The sequence below is a fragment of the Lolium rigidum genome, chromosome 1 (genome assembly GCF_022539505.1).
Source record: "Lolium rigidum isolate FL_2022 chromosome 1, APGP_CSIRO_Lrig_0.1, whole genome shotgun sequence".
Lineage (NCBI taxonomy): Eukaryota > Viridiplantae > Streptophyta > Magnoliopsida > Poales > Poaceae > Lolium > Lolium rigidum.
Window position 1 is genome coordinate 232,361,586 of NC_061508.1, and position 20,217 is coordinate 232,381,802.

Genomic DNA, 20,217 nt, shown 5'->3' on the forward strand with positions numbered 1-20,217 from the left:
TAGATCCCGATAACCCATACCACCATATTTCTTAGGTATGCACATTTTCCACTAGGCCATCCAGTGAGGTTTATTCTTCTCCTCCGTATCTCCCCACCAAAAACTAGCCATGGCGTCTATCATCTGTTTGCATAAGTTCTTTGGAATATTGAAAACTGACATATCATAAACTGAGAGAGATTGGATGACTACTTTTAACAAAATTTCTTTACCTCCCATAGACAGGAATTTTTCCTTCCATCCCTATAGCCTTTTAATAATTCTCTCAAGCAGATACATGAAGCTTTCACTCCTGTCTACCCCTACCATAGATGGTAGACCCAATTATTTGTCTGATAATGCCTCTGTCATAATATTCAATTCAGTACAAACTTCAGCCTTTATTCCAGTATCCACATTAGGACTAAAGAACACGCTGCATTTCACCTAGCTAACAAGCTGTCCCGAACTTGCGCAGTATTGATCAAGCACTTGTCTCAATGAGGTTGCATTAGTCAAATTTGCCTTCATGAGGATAAGGGAGTCATCAGCAAACAGTAAATGAGACACTGATGGAGCATTTCTGCTAACCCTAACACCTTCCATGCCATGAACCTCCTCTCTATGAGCCAGTAAACTCGATAAACCTTCAGCACAAATGAGAAACAGATAAGGAGACAAAGGATCCCCTTGACGAAGCCCTCTAGACGGGGTAAAAGAGCTTGTTTCTTGATTATTAAATCTGATTTTGTACTTCACCGACCTTACACATCATCATCAACATATTCACAAAATCCTCCTGGAATCCTAATTCTCTCATCATACTTTCAAGAAAATTCCATTCAACACGATCGTAGGCTTTGTGCATCCAATTTAACACCACAATACCCCCATTTACCAGCTTTCATGTTCTTGGCACATTATCTGTAATTAATCTTCCATGAACAAATGCACTTTGCACCGGGGAAATAACCTCATTAAGCACAAACTTTAGTCGAAAAACAGTACACCCCTGTAAATAAGGGGTGCATGTTTTGGCGCTCCAATTAAAACAAGTCATGTTGGGTAAAATCCTTCTTAAATTATTCCTAGTTACTCCTTGATTTGCTCCCACAAGGTACGACATGCAGCTCTTTCCCCTTGTCGAAAACGCATCCCCCCATGGCTGATTTGCTGATGCACACATGGCCAACAAGATGTGTCACCCGATGGCAGGTTCCTCTCAAGATCCATCGAGCAGGGCTTTCTCTCATGGCGCCGTCTTCCCTAACAAATCGTGTGGGGTCGTCTAGGATTGGGCAGTGGCGGCAACGGCTCTGTTCCTGCCATTCACCTAGTCCTCTCGCACGGGAGACGACGACTCCTATGGCCTGATGTGGGTGCAGTGCATCCCATCGGAGGAAAAGGGAACTGTGGTGATTTGGCCAAAAACTTTAGTCCTTGTCCACAGGAAGGATGAAGTATGTCATCAACAAAAAAGCTATATAAATATTCGAGCTTATCACAGAGTTATTCAACATTATTCGTCATTTGTCTAACATGACACAATAAGAAAACAGAAGAAATGATTGCTAGTGGAGGTGTATAGTTAGTCAGTACTACAACCATGAGTCCATGACCATTGAACTAGTTGACCAAATATCGCACTAGATCACACATTGCCATTTTCAGCAATATAATTTTCATAACCAAAGAGGAGAATGATTAGGAAATAGTTCCTATGAAACGCTATGCAACTTGATCTGACTTTGAAGATTGGCTTGGATAGTCATCGCAAACATACCGTCAAGTTTGACGACGATGGTGACAACGAAGACAAATACTCCCATACCTAGGAAAGACCAGGGTGCCTCTAGAAAAAACAACAGGGTGCAATCTGCAAAACGAGAAATTGTATTGAAATTTCTAATAACCATACCTTCCATACTCTTCTCTTTCTCTGTCTCTCTCTCTCTCCCCTCGCAGTGGGATCACTGCTGCACGAGCCACCTCTGCCATGGCTCCGCCGCCGCCGGCGACGAGATACTAAGGACGCTTCTCGAGCCAGTCACGGTCGATCCGGGTTCGTGCGTGCTATTTCCTATTTCCATTCTTCTGCTCCCCTCGGAAGTGATCGATCTTGCGGTTCTAGATTAGTATCCCCTATTCCTCTCTTCCCCTTCCCGAAGAATGTTCTTTTCATGGCGCTTGCAGGTCGCGAAGGACGCGATATTAATAGTATAATTTGTGCCGCTGTGTACGAAACGAGGGATTTTTTCGCTTATTTTGCTCGTCTATTTCGTGGAATCAGGCTAGGATTTGTCCGGGAGGGGAAGGAAGATCAGAGATTGAACTAATTGAAGAGACGGCGGAGAAGATGGCTTCGGAAATGGTGAAGGCGGCCACCAGCGAGAAGCTCAAGGAGATGGACTGGGCCAAGAACATCGAAATCTGCGAGCTCGTCGCGCAGGATCCAGGGTAATCTTGCCATTCCCTTTGCATACTGCTCCCTTGTTCAGAAAATTTCAGTTAGGCCTGTTGCATTGCAACCTTGCTTGTTCAAGATTTAGTTTATGATTTGCAACGTAGTATATTACTGTACTCTGCATTCGCTGAAAAATATATTCCGTCCCCGTGTTGTGTGAGCGGCGAATCGATCTGAAGGAGTGATCGGTTCTTCTTGGCTTATAGATTTTCTTCAGAAATCTGTGGCTCATAGGGTGCCGTTTGGAAAGAAGGCTTTTGTTTCCTCAAATGATCCATTTTTTTCTCTCCCTGTTACTGTCACCAGGAAAGCGAAGGATGTGATCAAATCTATAAAGAAGTGTGTAGGAAGCAGGAGCAAGAATGCTCAACTTTATGCTGTCATGGTGAGTTATATGTGCCGAATCAGCTCTCGTTATGGCCACAGTATTTGATCAATTGCGGTGGTTGGGACTCTAGATTAGTAATATGGACCTTTTTCTTGTAGTATATTTATTAATATCTGGACACATAGCTATGCCTCTATGCTATGCAAAACGAACTCAACAGATCCTTTATTTGGTTCGGCAAAAACCAGCCTCCTTGGGAACCCAACCGCTGCTTTGCTCAAAATAGCACATCGAGATACCTAAGATGCTTGTTGTGTGTGGTTAACTGTATGTAGGTCGGTTGTTGATCTTAATTTCCTTCTACACTATAACTAAATAACCTGTCATATTCCGTGGAGAAATTTATTTGCGTGATATTTGCGTGACAGTAAATCAGTTGTGACAAACATCTATTTGCGTGATATTTCTTCCAGCTATTGGAGATGCTCATGAATAACTGTGGAGAGCCTATCCACAAGCAAGTCATTGACAATGGGCTTCTCCCGATACTTGTCAAAATAGTGAAGAAAAAGGTGACTTCTTTTTCGCTGATTGTTGGAGGACAGTTGTGCGCCTTTACTAGTTGATGTTGACATAACAAATAGTCTTCATTGCAGACAGAATTGCCAGTTCGGGAAAAGGTATTTCTTTTGTTAGATGCGACCCAAACATCCCTTGGTGGAGCTAAAGGAAAGTTCCCCCAGTACTATGGGGCATATTATGAATTAGTGGTATGTAATGTATTTTAATCATACATCTTGATTTCCTTGATTTCTTCCATGAAGTTGTGACACAGTGAGGTGGTCGCTGGGTAGTATATAAGGAATTACTTTACTACAATATTTTTCCTGCGCAAGAGCCCAAGAGTAATACATGTGCTTGTCTTCTACCAGAGTTTATTTTTGAGAGTAAGTTATAGGTAGTGATATCTATTGGCAGTTCTATGATTTAAGCCCCAATGACCTCTACAATTCCAATATAATGAGTATGCAGTGATTCTTTGAATATTGATAGTTTAGAGTAGAAAATAGGTACTACTTATATCTTATATATATTTTCTTGTTCTTAGTCTGCAGGCGTGACGTTTTCAAATCGTCCAAATGTTATCGTTACAGAAGTACAACATCCGGTGCCAGAAGCAATAATCGAACCAAATAAGGACAACCTATCTAGCAGATTGAATGACAGACATAATGAAGCTCAAACACCGCCGGTTTCTGACACGAGGTATTTATGGGATTTATAGTAATCATTTAATTCTGTAATTGTAAGCCATCTTCCACTTACCCCAGCATGGTTTCATTCCAGTCTATAGTTATTGAAAATAGTTACTAATAAATAGTCATAAGCTCATAATTGCTTTTGACACTCGATTCTCATCATCCCGTGTCATTTTAGCAACAGTTGTAGATCTGCATTGTACATGCCTTGAGCTTATGAGCATTGTGTTGGGTAATATGGTTTTATGCTATGATTTGGAGTAAGGGCAAAGCACTCAGATGTCACGCGAGAAGGTGTCACGATTCTAATTCAAGGAATCCATTTCTGTGACTCAACTAGACCAGTTGGTTGTTCTATCGGATGTCTTCTTTGTTTGGTCTGAGCTATCCTTGTTGACGTCGCATGGTAGGAGCAAGTAGCATGGTGTTCAACTATTCACAGATGTGGGTGAGCCCACATGTAGGAGCAAATAGCAAGGGCCAATACATCATGTTTCAGCACAATACTATTTCATATTTCGTAGCATGAATACTTAGAGAGACAGTACTATCATGTATGTCCTCTATTACTTGTTAAGAAGATTCTTTTTGGTATGACAAACTATTGCATTCCTGTGTTGATCTACATGCCTTTTGGATATTAAATTGACAGTACACTCTGTGTCTCAGTATAATTCAGAAAGCATCTAGTGTCATGGAAGTTTTAAGGGATGTGCTTAATTCCATGGATCCTAGACATCCTGAGGTATATATTAACCATTATTTACATTACCCATTGTCCTTCCTAAATATTAACCTAGTGTGAACTCTTACATCAGAGTTATCCATTTTGTAGGGAGCAACAGATGAGTTTGTGTTAGATCTTGTGGAGCAATGTACATTTCAAAAGCAACGGATAATGCATCTGGTCATGACGTCAAGGTAAGGGTTGGTGTTGCTGGTCTGTTTTTCCTGCTGCTTTCCATGATGTTTCCTTTTTGATTTTGCTCCTTCGGTATGCTAATTCTCATAAGGTGTGATGTGTGCTTTGCTATTACCATTTGGTAGGGATGAATTGGTGGTATCGCAATGCATAGAGCTGAATGAAGAGTTGCAGAAGGTTCTTGTACGGCACGATGCATTGCTTTCAGCTCACCCAACTACGGCGACGGTTCCATCTAACCTCGAGGAAGAACACGAGGAGGAAGACGCTGAAAGTCTTTATCGGAGGTAGGTTCTATCATTCTCCATCCCTTCATTTGGTTGAAAGCGGCTTCTTACCAAGTTCCCCTCACCAAAACAGATTACGGAAGGGGAAGGCCTTATCTCAAGACTACCTAGATGAGTCCATTCCACCGTTTCGATCCATACCTGAGGAAAAGCTGCGCCGCCCTCTCACCATCCAACCAGTACCTCACCCCGACAAGAAGCCCACCGCGCTGAGCATCCGCTCGCCAGACCACCCAGAGGCAAAGCCCGACCCTTCTGCCGTCTTGATCCCGCCTCCGCCCGCCAAGCATGCCGAGAGGGAGAGGTTCTTCCGCGAGAAGAGCATGGATGGCCTGCCAGGCCACCTCAGGGGCCCGTCGTCGAACAGCAGCAGCACGTGCAGCGGCAGCACGGATTACGGCGACTTAGGGGAGCGGTAGCGGTATGGTATATACAGTTAATTTTGGTTCTTCAGGATGATCTTCTGCTTGCTCGGCTATACAGTTATCAGATTGGAGAGGGGGAGGGTGCCGCCTCCTCGCATTCCCTAGTTTCTACTACTGACCACCTTTGTACACAGACTTGTTTGGCTTGATAGTAGTTCTTTTCCAGTTTCTTCAGCTGACTGACATTGTTGTAGACAATTGGTCGGTTCTGTGCTGTCAGTTACTGAGTTATCAGCTTTATAGATAGATAAGATACATGTGTCGTGTGGGTAACGAGATTGTGATCCAGCAGCACCTGCTCACCTTTTGTTTGGTGCTTTGTTCTACTTTGTTTTGAGTTTTCTGTGTCACTACTACTTTGTGTGTCAGAGGCTAGGCGTGCTCTTCACTGCTTAGAGACCTTTTAGCCGGCAGTCAATGCAATGGATCATGGCCAGGTGGAGAAGGCTTTGCGCATGTCAATGCATGGATCTCTATCCCTCCCTCGGCCACGAGATCAGGTAGGCTCAGTGACAATGGCTCTGAGAGCATCTCTAACAGGCGCCGTAAAATCTCGCGCGCTATACCGGCGATTGGGCGCGCTGTATACCGCTCGCGCGCGGCATAGCGAATTTGCCCCCGGCGGAGGCTGTATTTTGCAGCGCGCGTTGGTGTGCGAAAAACGCACCTCCGCCAGAGGCGCTATTTTGCAGCGCGCGCGCGTCACAAACTGCTAAATCGGACCTTTTTTTTTTGAAAATTCATCAAACAAACTGAAATTTGATCGAAAATACGAACATAGTTTAAAAGTGCGCGATACAATACGACATTTTAACGAAAATACTAATAAATAAACTACTCCTCGCCGTCGTCGGACTCCCCGGTCGAAGTCGGAGCTGCTCGATGTCGTGTCCGACACCGGCGTCGACGTCGTCGTGTACTCGGAACTCGGAGGAGGACGAAAGGACGACGGTCGACGGCCCTGCGGCGTTCTGCCGTTCCTCCTTCCTCCTCGCCGCCGCGTCGGCCCTCGCCTTCTTCCTCGCCGCGGATTCGGCGCGGCGCTTCTCGCGACTCGCCTTCTTCATCGCCGCTCGCGCCGCCTTGTCCCCCTCCTTCTCCGCGTAGAAAGCCTTCGTGGCGGCGACGTCCTCCGGGAACGCGCGCGCCCACGCAAGGCGGTTGCGCTCGTCTGCTCCGCCACGCGCGGCGCCTGCTCGAGGTCGCGGGCGCGGCGCCGCTGCTCGTTCGTGATGAGCGGCGAAGGCGGCGCGAGCATCTCCGCCTGCTCGCGCGTCCGCACATCGTCGAAGTTCATCTGCCGGCGGGGGCGGCCGAGGCGCCACGCGACGGCGTCGTAGGCTCGCGCCGCCTCATGCGCCGCGTCGTAGGTGACGAGCCGGATCCGCTCCTCGCCGGAGCGAATCTCGGCGTCGAAGCGGCCGCTCGGCCGCGCGCGGACGCCGCGGTAGCCGGAGGATGAGCGGCGGCGCGGCGGCATCTTCGCGTCGAGGAGGAACGGCCGGAGGTGGAGCGGCGCGGGAGGGAGAGCGGCGGGGAGAGAGGGCGCGGGAGGAAGACGCGTGGGAGGAGTGGCGGTTGGCCGCTCGCGCGTGTCCTCTTTATGGCGCGCGCGGTAACGCACGCGGCAGATTTCCCGCGCGGGATAGCGCGAAAGCGCGCGGGCGGTAATTTTTTTAGCGCGCGCCAGTTTTCCCGCGTCCGCTGGAGCAGCGCGGCAGCGACCGCACGCGGCAAAACGGCGGTTTTTTTGCCGCACGGGGGTTTTAGCGCGTCTGTTGGAGATGCTCTGAGGCAGGTTAGGCCGGTTGGGCTGAATTTGTAAGAAAAGTTCTCCCACCATGATTCGGTGAAAATGCACTAGCTCACGGTTTAACTGTCTCAAACAAAATTCTCAAAAAATATATTATTAAAAGCAGTATAGCTTTTCTTCTGACATGGAACATGTTACCTCTGTTCTGAAATGTAGCTTTCTAAAAAAGGCTTACATTTTGGAACGGGGTATACATTACAAGTTCTTAGTATGTTCTGCAACACAGCTTCAGCAACATGCTCTGCTGCGCGAGCCAGAGAATGCGCCGCCTTGTTACAAGTCCTACCACGATGAGGGAAACTAATCTAAAGGAACTTTCATCGCCAAATTCTTGATGTCAAAGACCAGCTTTCCTGTGTGAGAGCTTGAACAAACTTATGGTCTGAAAATGTATTAATGGCCAGCAGCCACATGGCTCCCGGAAGTGTACCAGAAATGACGGAAGGAAGAAGTTGCTATCGTAATAATTCGAATTTTCTTTGTTACAGTATATTTTTCTGTGCTTTCTTTCTTCGTCTTGATGTGTCACATGGTAATCAAGAAAAGACACACGAATGTACACGAAAAGTTGTGTGTATGGCGAACATAAGAACACCACCCGCCTCTCATCTACGATGGCGTTCGTCCTTTTGATGATGAAACAATGCAATGTACTTTGTGTTCCATACAAGTAAACTGTTGGAAAAACAAAACTGGACCAACTCGCCCCAGCAGCTTATACAGTACTAGCAATTAAGCCAAATGAGCAACATGATATTTCAGCGGCTTTTAGAGCTGGAGACGCCTGGACTGGGCTGGTCGAGCAAAGGTTTTAAGCTGCCTTTGCATTGAAAAAGAGAAATCAGTTGCATTTAAAAAGAGAAATCAGGTATGTACAAACCCCCACGCTGACTACTCCTGGGAGACTGGGACACTGTAGATTGACAGAGAAGGAATACTAGCAGTGAACTGCCACTAGTTCACAACTCAAGGCTTTTTGACACAACTTAAATCCTGGGGCACCTCCTCACAGTCACGACTTTTTGATCTAAGGTTGGGATGCACTGGAATGAACCTAGAACCCGTGAATCAAAGTCGACCAAGTCACCTTCACTGAGATCAACCCGAAACCAGTCTTTATGTCTCGAGTAGCATGCCCATGTGTGTCCGCCTTGAAGGAACAACCATGTTCAGCTGAACCAGCAGATGACTCCGCGCCTATCCTGAACTTCAAATCCATAGTGGAACCCTCCCCTAGAGCAATGACAGACCTCTTTAAGCCACGCGACTCACCAATGGCACCATCAAAGAGCCGGATTTCTTCATCAAAGCCACCGATGAAACAACGGAGACACAGATCGAAGCTGCTTTGCACTTGTGATATGGTAACTTCTACGGTTGCCTCAACTGCACGACGAACACGTGATGAAGTAAAGTCAATTTCACCATGATCGCCAGCGATGCGTGTCGTGAATGCACAATTCCATATTCCACCCATGTCCTCTATGATCGATATACCATCGATCAGCTGTAGATCATCATCTTCTTTTTCGCCTGTCTTGATCCTCATGTCATATTCGATTAGAATAACGTTATACATATCTATCCCTCTCTTAGGGCCAGACATCTTGATGAGGGAACCCTACAAAATTTCTAGTATTTAGTAGCTCTTCGTATGATAGTAAAAACAACCGAAGCTAAATATTACTTATGACAATATTTGCTGAAGGAATACTTTGCAATTGATGACCAAAATATGTGTAACCTATCAAACTCAATGGTTGCAGAGTGCAAAATGGTGTTACAGAGGGAAAACTGGCGCCTGATATTTATTTGATTTTGTTAGAATCCCAAATATGTAATTGCATATGACAGTTGAAATGAAAAGAGAAAATAAAGCAACTTCTTTATTGATGTGCTCACTCAAGCTATGAATCTTCATATGCCCACAAACAGAAGATGTGTGGTGTACTATGCAGGACCCAAGAGTCCACAACTATTCTGTTTGATTATATTGGAATAAATGATACTCACTTAGTTTTGTAACTTGCAATTTTTTACAGTAAACCATCATTTCACAATATAAACATGGTAAATTAGTGGCTTTACAATCCAAACTACAATTCTGCTACTTTTGGTTTTGGACAGATTAATCACATGGAAGCGTCTTTAATGATGCAAAAGAGATTAAGTGGTTGTTGTATGACATTGACAGTATGTATGATCAATCTCATCTGTTCTATGCATGTGCTAAGTTAAGCCTTGTAATGCCAAATGAATAAAGTAATTTGAAATCAGGAATAAGTCTACTTAACCCCAAGTACCATGGTTCGTCTACTTAGTCCTCTCAAGCATAAAATCAGGTTTGACCCCCAAAGTATCTCATACCATCTAAATCATTCCCTGGGGTGGTATTGCCCACTTGGCAGGGTCCACCTAATATAAGGACTGCCCAGGGGATGACTTTGACCGTATAAAAGCCGAATCATTTGTTTTCCTCTCAAGGGGCTTATGTACACGAACCTCAATACAATGGGTGCTAGGTAGACTTATTCCTTGAAATAATTGCAGATAAGTATGGATGTGCACCTGCTCCACGATGATGGGATCATCCCTGCTTAAATTGACAACATAATTAAGCAATGGATCCAGACCATCCCGCACTGCTATGTATCCATACAACTCCACTGGGCCACTATCCACAAAAAGTTTAGCCAACTTTATTGAAAAACACTGCAACATGTGACGCGGAACATGCTGAGTGCATCTTCCATTACGGATGGTGCAATTTGTGGGATTTGATAACATCATAGGCTCCACCCGAGCTTCATAAAAAAATAAACGTTATATTGTAATTGCAAATTCATACAGGAAAAAATTATTAGCTATATGAGAAGCAAACATGGGGCTTGAGGATTCCATCGCCCTGTTAGAAGTTCTCCTTTTCATCTAAGTGAAAATTAACGGTCTAATAGGAAACTCACTCCCTCAAAAGGTTTTTGCTAAAGGAAAACCCAAAGAATAAGAGATAACTCCTAACATTTAATCACTGCAGAAAGGAAAAGCTTCATTCTACTCCAACAAATACTTGATGAAAATCTAATTTTGTTTCTCTTTCTAGACTAGAAATCCTCTTTTAAGTACATTTTTCTGATGGTAGATAACATCATATCCAATATTATAAATTGTTTTTCATAATTTTCCATGACCGTTTCCATAGGTTGGGAGCAACTAAACCTATTGAATACACAGGATACAAAACAACGTGCTAAGAATAATGGAAGCTTATAAACATATTCCGGCATGATGCCATCTATCAGAGCAACTCTAGCAGACTCCGTAAGAATCCATTCCTTATAGCGGTTTAAAGGAACATCTTTGTAATTTTTCTCGGTGTATAAGGAAGGCTGCTTTGATAGATTCCTTATAATCTCTTTTTTTCTCTTTGTGAATATAAACTTACTGTGAACCTCCATATAAATTTCTAATAATTCAAAAATTACATGTTGTTACCACATAAAATTTAACAACATTTCAAATTTGAATGAAGTTTGCAAAAAATTGTAAAAATAGTACATCTCTTTCTTATTCAAAAAGTTCTACTCGCGCATTACCAAATAATAAAACATGTACATAAAATATTCCTCCTCAAGTGAGTTCATCTAGACATTTGATCACACGAGTTGCCATAAAACGACCTTGCACACAATTTGTCAAACACCTTGGTGGGGCGCCGATCGCTGCCGGTCTTTTACTCGACAGGAGGCCAGAGCGTGCTCGCCAGGGGGAGCAGAGAACCGTAGGACCTCCCACTACCCAGCGCTAGTTGACCTGCGGGTCGAGGCAGCCATGCCAGAGCTCTCCACAGCCAGTCTCCGGACGGGCGTAGTGGGCTCTCCTTCGACCACGGGGGGAGCGTATCAGGAGGTGCGAAGGACCTCCCAGCGGCAGCAAGGGAGGCCGGAGATCGGCAGCAGCGGGGAAGGCAATGTATCAAGGAGGTGGCCAGAGGGCTCAGACGGATGACTGAGAGGGGGGATGGTGGTGGCATCAGCAAGATGGCGCTAGGAGGAGGGCTCACGCGTGGGAGATGGGCTTCGGTCCTCTTTTCCCACGGGAGGGCTTGGTCGGTTTTCCTTAAATTTGAGAAATAAAGTAGTTTTAGGGAAGATCCTTTAAAAAATTAAGGAATGGGGTGTTTTAAGGAATCTGCCTGAGTAGGTTTTTCCTTATATACGGAGTTCGTGAGGAATATAAGGATTCTGCTAGAGTTACTCTCACCTCACAGAAGTGACGAGAAACCAAAAGGATAAGTATCATTACGGAATGTGTTAACAAAGCATCATTATGGAATGTATTGAAACCATTCTAATAAAAAGTGGAAATTGCACAGACCACCAATCTCATCAATCTTTCAGGCAAGTGTTGCAGATGTTGCGCAGAGCTGGTTGGTCTGTGCAAAAAATATCAAAAGTGGTAGTTTTGTGCAACAGGTGCCTCAAAATTTAGTGGCTTGTGCAATTTCTTCTACTCCCTCCATCCATATAAGAATGTCGGAGATTTGTCTAAATTTCGATGCATCTCGACACTCATCTATACACTAAAGAGTGTAGATAAATCGAAATTTAGACAAACTTGCAACATCCTTTTATGGACAGAGGTAGTAATAAAAAGGAAACTTGCGGAGGGAAGGGGTAAAGGTGAACCAAATTACTGAAGACAGTTATCTGGACAATCAAAAGAAATTTATGGGAGATATGATCTCCCATGAATCACGACCTAGAGTATGGTCGTTTTTTTTCCTCTCCTACTTTTGCAAAACCTAACAAATGCAACCCTTGAGTAACATTTGACGAGATTTTCTTTTTTTTATCTCTGGCAGTGCATCAAAATTTAAATTGTAAAAGTAAACAAAGGAAACATAAATTGGCCTCAAGATTTCAACAGAGAATATATGAATTGATCATCCAATAGCTTGAAAAATGTGCTCATAACAAACAAACAAAAAGGAAAAGAGATATTGACCACTTACTCTCACTACGGTCCGCAACCCGATAGTTTCTTTTCCATACATGAGTGCTCGTGTTATACAGAGAACCATCACGGTGTGTGCTTTTTGGAAGAATTTCCACAGGGCTGACATCTTCTTCATCATTACTGAGTACCACTGCCCACTTGCGCTCCTTGGTTGGCCTCCTTCTAACCTCCAATGATGTGCCCCTTGCCTCTACCTTTTTCATGCCTTGGCTGATGGCAGAGTGATTGTTGATAGATGAGATAAGCGATCGCCTACCTGGTTTACCAGACTTATAACCTTTCGCTCCACTGGCACTGGCCATACACCGAGATCCATGAGAAAATCTATCACCAAAGAGCATAAAAGGGCAATATCAGCATCCAACGCAAATCTCTCTTTTTTTTGGTCCTTTTCCTTACTAAATCAATAGAAAGGGCTAAATAAAAATCCATAGTTTCTCAGAATCCAGATCCAAACTACACCAACTGATTAAAGGTGCAAACTTTATCATCGGATCAGGATAACATACCCAGAAATAAGATGGAGAGCCGGATTTGGAGCCACCGTGAGTGGGAAATCTCGGCGTGCAAGCGCAGAGTGAGGCCAAGCAGAGGCCACGAAAGAGAGGAGAGGTCGCGAGGTAGAGGAGAGACGGTGCATTGGGACAGGAGAGGTGGCGACGCCGGGTCGTCGGAGTAGACGACGAACCGAGTGAAGGATTTGCATCTGAGCTCGCGGCGGGGAGGAGAGGTGGGGTGTGGCCGTGTGGGTTAGGGAACGGAGAAATAGGGGGAAATAGCACGGCGCTGGTCTTCTTTTCCCAGCGTGTTTGGTTGGGGAGAGCAGGGGAGTTGGAGGTGCAGGAACTTTTACCCAAAATCTAATTCTTGCATGGGCACTGCCGTGTCTTACGTGGTGCTCCCTCGTTTGGCCCGTCGGATCGCGATCGAGCGGAAGGAAAAGAACCGACGCATACGTCCAAACCAGCGACGGCCTCATTTTCCTTTTCTTTTTCGTTGTCTTATGAAATTGGCACCAAAAATGCTCGACTTACGGATGAGTTCTTACGGAAACTGCCTACAGAATGATGTGGAACAGGCCCACTGGTTCAAATGTTTTACCTCCGCGTGATTTCCGGACCGTAATCCCTCTCCCCACTCCCCACGTCAGCGTGTAGGTGTGTTTCGTAAGAATGAGTCCGTAGCTGTAGCATTACTGAATTGGCACCACCGGGTTCATCCCCTCCCAGGCTCCCACCCCCTCGCGCACGAGCGCTCTGCTCGATCTCCACCGCCGAATCAATCTCGTCGGCGGCGAGAAATCCAATGGGAAGCCCCGGTGTAGTGTCCCTGGTCGGTTCGATTAGTGGTGGAGGAGCTTCGACGGCAGATCAAGGCATCTGGCGGCAGGGGTCGCCGTGCTGGGCCTGGGAGGGTTCCTTCGGCGGCGCGACGTTCCCAATCCTATACTTCTAAGGTGGTGAGGGCGTCGGAGGAGGACTTGGTGGAAGGGATTCTACCGCGCGGCACAGCAAATCGATGCTACTGTGGCGGGGCGGCCGTCGGCTGAGGGGTGGTTGAAGGAGAGCAATAGCGGTGTGATATGTCTCCAGCGTATCTATAATTTCTTATGTTCCATGCTACTTTTATGACAATACTCACATGTTTTATACATACTTTACATCATTATTATGCATTTTTCGGCACTAACCTATTAACAAGATGCCGAAGCGCCGATTCTTGTTTTCTATCGTTTTTGGTTTCAGAAATCCTACAAAGAAAATATTCTCGGAATTGGACGAAATCAACGCCCAGGGTCTTATATTTCACGGAAGCTTCCAGAGAGCCAGAGAGGGACCAGAGGGGAGCCCTGGGGGCCCCACCCCACAGGGCGGCGCGGCCTGGCCCTTGGGCGCGCCCGCCTATGGGGGGGCCACCCCCTGGCTCCTCCGAGGCTGCCCTTCCGCCTATAAAGACTCTCCGTCGCGAAAATCCTATTACCGAGAGCCACGATACGGAAATACTTCCAGAGACGCCGCCGCCAATCTCATCTCGGGGGATTCCGGAGATCGCCTCCGGCACCCTGCCGGAGAGGGGAATCATCACCGGGGGGCTCTACATCACCATGCCCGCCTCCTGATTGATGCATGAGTAGTTCATCCTTGGACTATGGGTCCATAGCAGTAGCTAGATGGTTGTCTTCTCCTCTTGTGCTATCATGTTTAGATCTTGTGAGCTGCCTAACATGATCAAGATCATCTATTTGTAATGCTACATGTTGTGTTTGGTGGGATCCGATGAATATAGAATACTATGTCAAGTTGATTATCAATCTATCATATATGTGTTGTTTATGTTTTTGCATGCTCTCCGTTGCTAGTAGAGGCTCTGGCCAAGTTGATACTTGTAACTCCAAGAGGGAGTATTTATGCTCGATAGTGGGTTCATGCCTCCATTGAATCTGGGGCAGTGACATAAAGTTCTAAGGTTGTGGATGTACTGTTGCCACTAGGGATAAAACATCGATGCTTTGTCTAAGGATATTTGTGTTGATTACACTACGCATCGTACTTAATGCAATTGTCTGTTGTTTGCAACTTAATACTGGAAGGGGTGCGGATGCTAACCTGAAGGTGGACTATTTAGGCATAGATGCATCGTTGGATGGCGGTCTATGTTCTTTGTCGTAATGCCCTGATTAAATCTCATTGTGATCATCATGATATGTATATGAATCTTTATTTGTCAATTGCCCACCTGTAATTTGTTCACCCAGCATGCTATTTATCTTATTGGAGAGACACCACTAGTGAACTGTGGACCCCGGTCCATTCTTTTACATCTGAAATACAATCTACTGCAATCTTTGTTCTTTGTTGTTCTTCGCAAACAAACATCATTCTTCACACCATACGTTTAATCATTCGTTTTCAGCAAGCCGGTGAGATTGACAACCTCACTGTTACGTTGGGGCAAAGTATCTTGATTGTGTTGTGCAGGTTCCACGTTGGCGCCGGAATCACTGGTGTTGCGCCGCACTACACTCCTCCACCAACAACCTTCACGTGGCCCTTGACTCCTACTGGTTCGATAACCTTGGTTTCATACTGAAGGAAACTTGCTTCTATACGCATCACACCTTTCACTTGGGGTTTCCAACGGGCGTGTGCTTCACGCGTTATCACGGTGTGGTGCTGGTGAGTCCTTTGATCCCTCTCGTTTCTAACGCCATTGGTGCTTTGGGGCTGGCGTTCTGCTCGCGATGCGAGCTTGATTTCACCTCCGGTTTTGGTCACGGGGGCGCTGAATCGTTCTGTTCTCATGGTGGTGCTAGTCTAGTACGACTGCGCTCTTTCTATTGTAGTTGTTTGTGTTCAGTAATAGTGTGCTCGTCTAGTATTCACGGGAGATTTTCGTTTATGCAGAACGCTCGTATTATTACTCTGTTAGGGATCAGATAACTATGTTGGAATTTGGTCTCTCTGTTTTCCGGACTGCATAAGGATTCACAACTCTACCAATATGTGACTATGCTTATATTGTAATAAACAAATTTGGTTGATTTTAGCTAACATCTCTACGTGGCAATGACTTAATTAATTTGTTATCGAGGGATTGAACAAGTTTGGCTCCGGACTGAGCAGTCTATGTAAAAAACAAGGCATTCATGCATAACCACACCGGAGATCTAAGTTCTTAGTACTAACACATTCTATAAGTAGAATTTAAGGTTCTACATACACACATTAAATCTAAAGGTTATTAATTGTCCATTACAACACCATACGTAAATAAGTTCCAAGGGACATAACATGTATACGGCGGCAAGGCATCAGGCTGAGGCATGCATGGTAGATTCAAATGTTGCGACGCCTCCTCTTGGAAATCCTGCCGGAAGGGGGAAGGCGAGGACCCAGCACAAACCTGCCACTCACGGGCGCTGTGGCGAGTGTCCATAGCATGCATCTCAAGGGAAGCCAGCGAACCGTCCTTCACCTTGTAGGGACAGAAGGGGCAAACATGTCGTCCCCTATGCGGTGTCTTCGGCTTCCGAGACTCGAACCTCCTCGACTGCCTCTCGCACGTAGGACTCAAAGTTGTCCTCATCGACGTCATCATCTGTGTTGTACTACAAATAAAATTAGTTAGTCATGTGCTTCATACATTAGGGACAGATAAACCAATACAAGAGGCTGCAGACAAACTTAACAGACATTTACTTGATGATTGATCATATATAGAAAGCTTAGAAGTGCAATCTCCATTTATATTGGTGCATATGCAAGATAAAATCAAAAGAAGCGCTATTGTATATCATATTTTTTGTTGCATCCGTATCAGCGGCTGTGGGAGTTACTCTTATGCAATTTAAAAATGGTGTTACCAACTCCGAACAACAACATGTTGAAGAAGAAGTGCAGGAGATCTGCGTGTCATTATATTAAGGTTAAGAGGTGAGCAAAGAAGCCCCATTACATCCACATTTACATCAACCACCTAGTAGCACCACTTTGGGTGATGCCGCTGCCGACTAAACCGGCCTCCTAATGTACATCGCTCATCGTTCCACCTCTACATGCTAACGAGGCCTGCCATTTATCTAAGATGAGGCCTAGGATTTGCTAATTTTGATAATTTTTATCAAGTTTTGATATTTTATTTGGGGTTCTTTTTTCTAAAATACATACTACATATTCTCTGTAACACGCATATACACACATTTTACCTACTAAGATTTCCTATGCACCCATAAGTACATATGAACGCACACACAACTTGAGATTGATAAAATCAAGATAGAAACATGCGATAATCAAGTCAATAAAAACCATTCGCCATCAACAAAAACATGATCGCCTCTTGCTGAAAAAGATCTGCCAAGACAAAACACCAAATCATCACTCTGATGATCCTAACCATCGAATGGTTCTCATTGACAACATCGATATGATCTTACTTGCAATAATTACTTGCAATAATTAAATCGGTATGGAGAGAGTAGCACAAATAGTTTTACTAGATGATCTTACTTGCAATATGAATTCGATGTTGATATGTCGGACATTGTATATTATCAATGATTATTTTACCAATTGATTAACTAACACTCATCCGCAAATCAATGATTACTTTGCCAATCGAGTACATTATTAACCATAGCCAGCATCTTTTTCCCCATACAAGACACAATTCAGAGCATCCACTATCAGTCAAGGTAAAAGTATATCCAAGAATTTGTTGACAATGTCCAAGAATTTCACCACAGCGGTTACTAGATCTACTACATCTACTACATCGGTTACAGCCGATCCTACCTACGGATATCGAGCAGCGGTTAGATCTACTACATCGACATAGCAGCGGTTACCAGATCTGAGAGGGGAGATAGAGATTTACCTCGTAAGGCTCGACGTACTGGTTGGCTTCGTAAAAGGCGTCGATCTCCTTGTAGATCGCCTCCGTCTCCTGCAGCCGCACCCTCAGCGAGCGCACCAGCACCGGCAGCAGCCGCCACCGCACCAGCGCCGCCGCCCAGAGCAGCACTGATACGTCTCAAACGTATCTATAATTTCTGATGTTCCATGCTAGTTTTATGACAATACCTACATGTTTTGTTCACACTTTATATCGTTTTGATGCATTTTCCGGAACTAACCTATTAACGAGATGCCGAAGTGCCAGTTCCTGTTTTCTGCTGTTTTTGGTTTCAGAAATCCTAGTAAGGAAATATTCTCGGAATTGGACGAAATCAACGCCCAGTATCTTATAATTCCACGAAGCTTCCAGAACACCGGAGAGGGGCCAGAGGAGAGGCCCAGGGCCACCACACATGGTGGCGGCGCGGCCCAAGGGGGGCGCCCCCCTGGTGTGTGGGTCCCCCAGACCCCTTCCGGACTCCGACTCTTCGCCTATAAGATGCCTCGTGACCTAAATCTTCGAGACGGAAAAACCACGATACGAGAAAAGTTCCAGAGCCGCCGCCATCGCGAAGCCAAGATTCGGGGGACATAAATCTCTGTTCCGGCACGCCGCCGGGACGGGGAATTGCCCCCAGAAGGCATCTCCATCGACACCACCGCCATCTCCATCAACGCTGCTGTCTCCATGATGAGGAGGGAGTAGTTCTCCCTCGAGGCTAAGGGTTGTACCGGTAGCTATGTGGTTAATCTCTCTCTCTGTACTCCAATACAATGATCTCATGAATTCCTTTGCATGATTGAGATCCATATGATGAGCTTTGTATCACTACTAGTCTATGTGCTACTCTTGTGATGTTATTAAAGTAGTCTATTCCTCCTCCATGGTGTAATGGTGACGAGTGTGTGCATCGTGTAGTACTTGGCATAGATTATGATCATAATCTCTTGTAGGTTATGGAGTTAATTATCACTATGATAGTATTGATGTGATCTATTCCCTCTTCATAGTGTAATGGTGACAGTGTGTATGCTATGTTAGTACTCGGTTTAAATTGCAAAGATCTATTATGCTCTAAAGGTTACTTAAATATGAATGCTGAATGTTGTGGCGCTTGTGAACTCCGGCTTGAGGGAGCTCTTGTAGCCCTACACAATGAATGGTGTTTGTCATCCAACAAAAGAGTGTATGTAGCACAAGTCAGAGAAGTTATTTATTTATTATGTGATCAATGTTGAGAGTGTCCACTAGTGAAAGTATGATCCCTAGGCCTTGTTTCCAATACCGCAAACACCGCTTACTTACTGTTCTATCGCATGTTTACTTGCTGCCATATTTATTTCAGATTGTTATTACCACTCATATTCATCTATACCACCTGTGTTTTACTATCTCTTCGCCGAACTAGTGCGCCTATACATCTGACAAGTGTATTAGGTGTGTTGGGGACACAAGAGACTTCTTGTATCTTAATTGCGGGGTTGCTTGAGAGGACTATCTTTGACCTCTACCTCCCCGAGTTCGATAAACCTTGGGTGATTCACTTAAGGGAAACTTGTTGCTCGTTCTACAAACCTCTCGCTCTTGGAGGCCCAACACTGTCTACAAGAATAGAAGCACCCATAGACATCAAGCTATTTTACCGGCGCCGTTGCCGGGGAGGTAAGGTAAAAGGTATTCACATCCTCCGACTACTAAGCTATTTCCTAGCACTGTTGCCGGTGTGTGAGTGCTCGAAGCTATCTCCTTTAGATCCTGCAATTGCGACTTTTTGTTTCTTGTTTTTATTTTCACTAGTTAGGCTTAATGGAAAACAACAACAAAAATAGAGATCTTTATGAACTTTATCTTGAATTAGGACATGATGTGTTTGAAGAGAAAATTAAAAAACCCATGGAACTTTGTTTGCAAAATAGTTGTAGCAATGTTATTAGCATGAACTCTTTGAACACTATTATTGCTAAAGCTATGGAAGAATTTAAGCTTGGGGAAGCTGGTTGTGATATTTTTAGTCCCCCAACCATGGAGGAGAAAATTTACTTTGATGATACTTTACCTCCTATATATGATGCTTGCAATGATGAATATGATATTTTCAGTCCACCTACTATTGAGGAGAAAGTTAATTATGATTACAATATGCCTCCTATATATGATGATTATGGTGATGAGAATAATAATGATAGCTATTTTATTGAATTTGCTCCCACTACAACTAATAAAATTGATTATGCTTATGTGGAGAGTAATAATTTTATGATTGTGGCTCATGACAAGAATGCTTTATGTGATAGTTATATTGTTGAGTTTGTTCATGATGCTACTGA

General features: G+C 44.6%; 2 protein-coding genes across 3 annotated transcripts; one reads left to right on the forward strand and one right to left on the reverse strand.

Moving 5' to 3' along the window:
• Positions 1 to 1,913: 1,913 nt before the first annotated feature.
• LOC124691364 (TOM1-like protein 5) lies at positions 1,914 to 5,958 on the forward strand. Of its 2 annotated transcripts, none has more exons than XM_047224652.1 (10): positions 1,914 to 2,041; positions 2,270 to 2,436; positions 2,750 to 2,828; positions 3,245 to 3,343; positions 3,416 to 3,541; positions 3,880 to 4,037; positions 4,700 to 4,775; positions 4,866 to 4,951; positions 5,078 to 5,239; positions 5,313 to 5,958. In XM_047224652.1, the coding sequence occupies exons 2-10, from the start codon at positions 2,336 to 2,338 to the stop codon at positions 5,656 to 5,658; spliced, it is 1,233 nt and encodes a 410-aa protein (XP_047080608.1). In that variant the 5' UTR covers positions 1,914 to 2,041; positions 2,270 to 2,335; the 3' UTR covers positions 5,659 to 5,958. The 2 variants fall into 2 exon arrangements, with proteins under 2 accessions (XP_047080608.1, XP_047080614.1); XM_047224658.1 differs by having other exon boundaries at positions 3,428 to 3,541.
• A 2,346-nt stretch (positions 5,959 to 8,304) lies between these two features.
• On the reverse strand, positions 8,305 to 13,298 carry LOC124691382. Its single transcript, XM_047224667.1, has 4 exons — positions 13,003 to 13,298; positions 12,489 to 12,817; positions 10,046 to 10,281; positions 8,305 to 9,098 (listed from the first exon to the last, which is right to left on the reverse strand). The coding sequence occupies exons 1-4, from the start codon at positions 13,197 to 13,199 to the stop codon at positions 8,532 to 8,534; spliced, it is 1,329 nt and encodes a 442-aa protein (XP_047080623.1). The 5' UTR covers positions 13,200 to 13,298; the 3' UTR covers positions 8,305 to 8,531.
• Between the last annotated feature and the right edge of the window lie 6,919 nt (positions 13,299 to 20,217).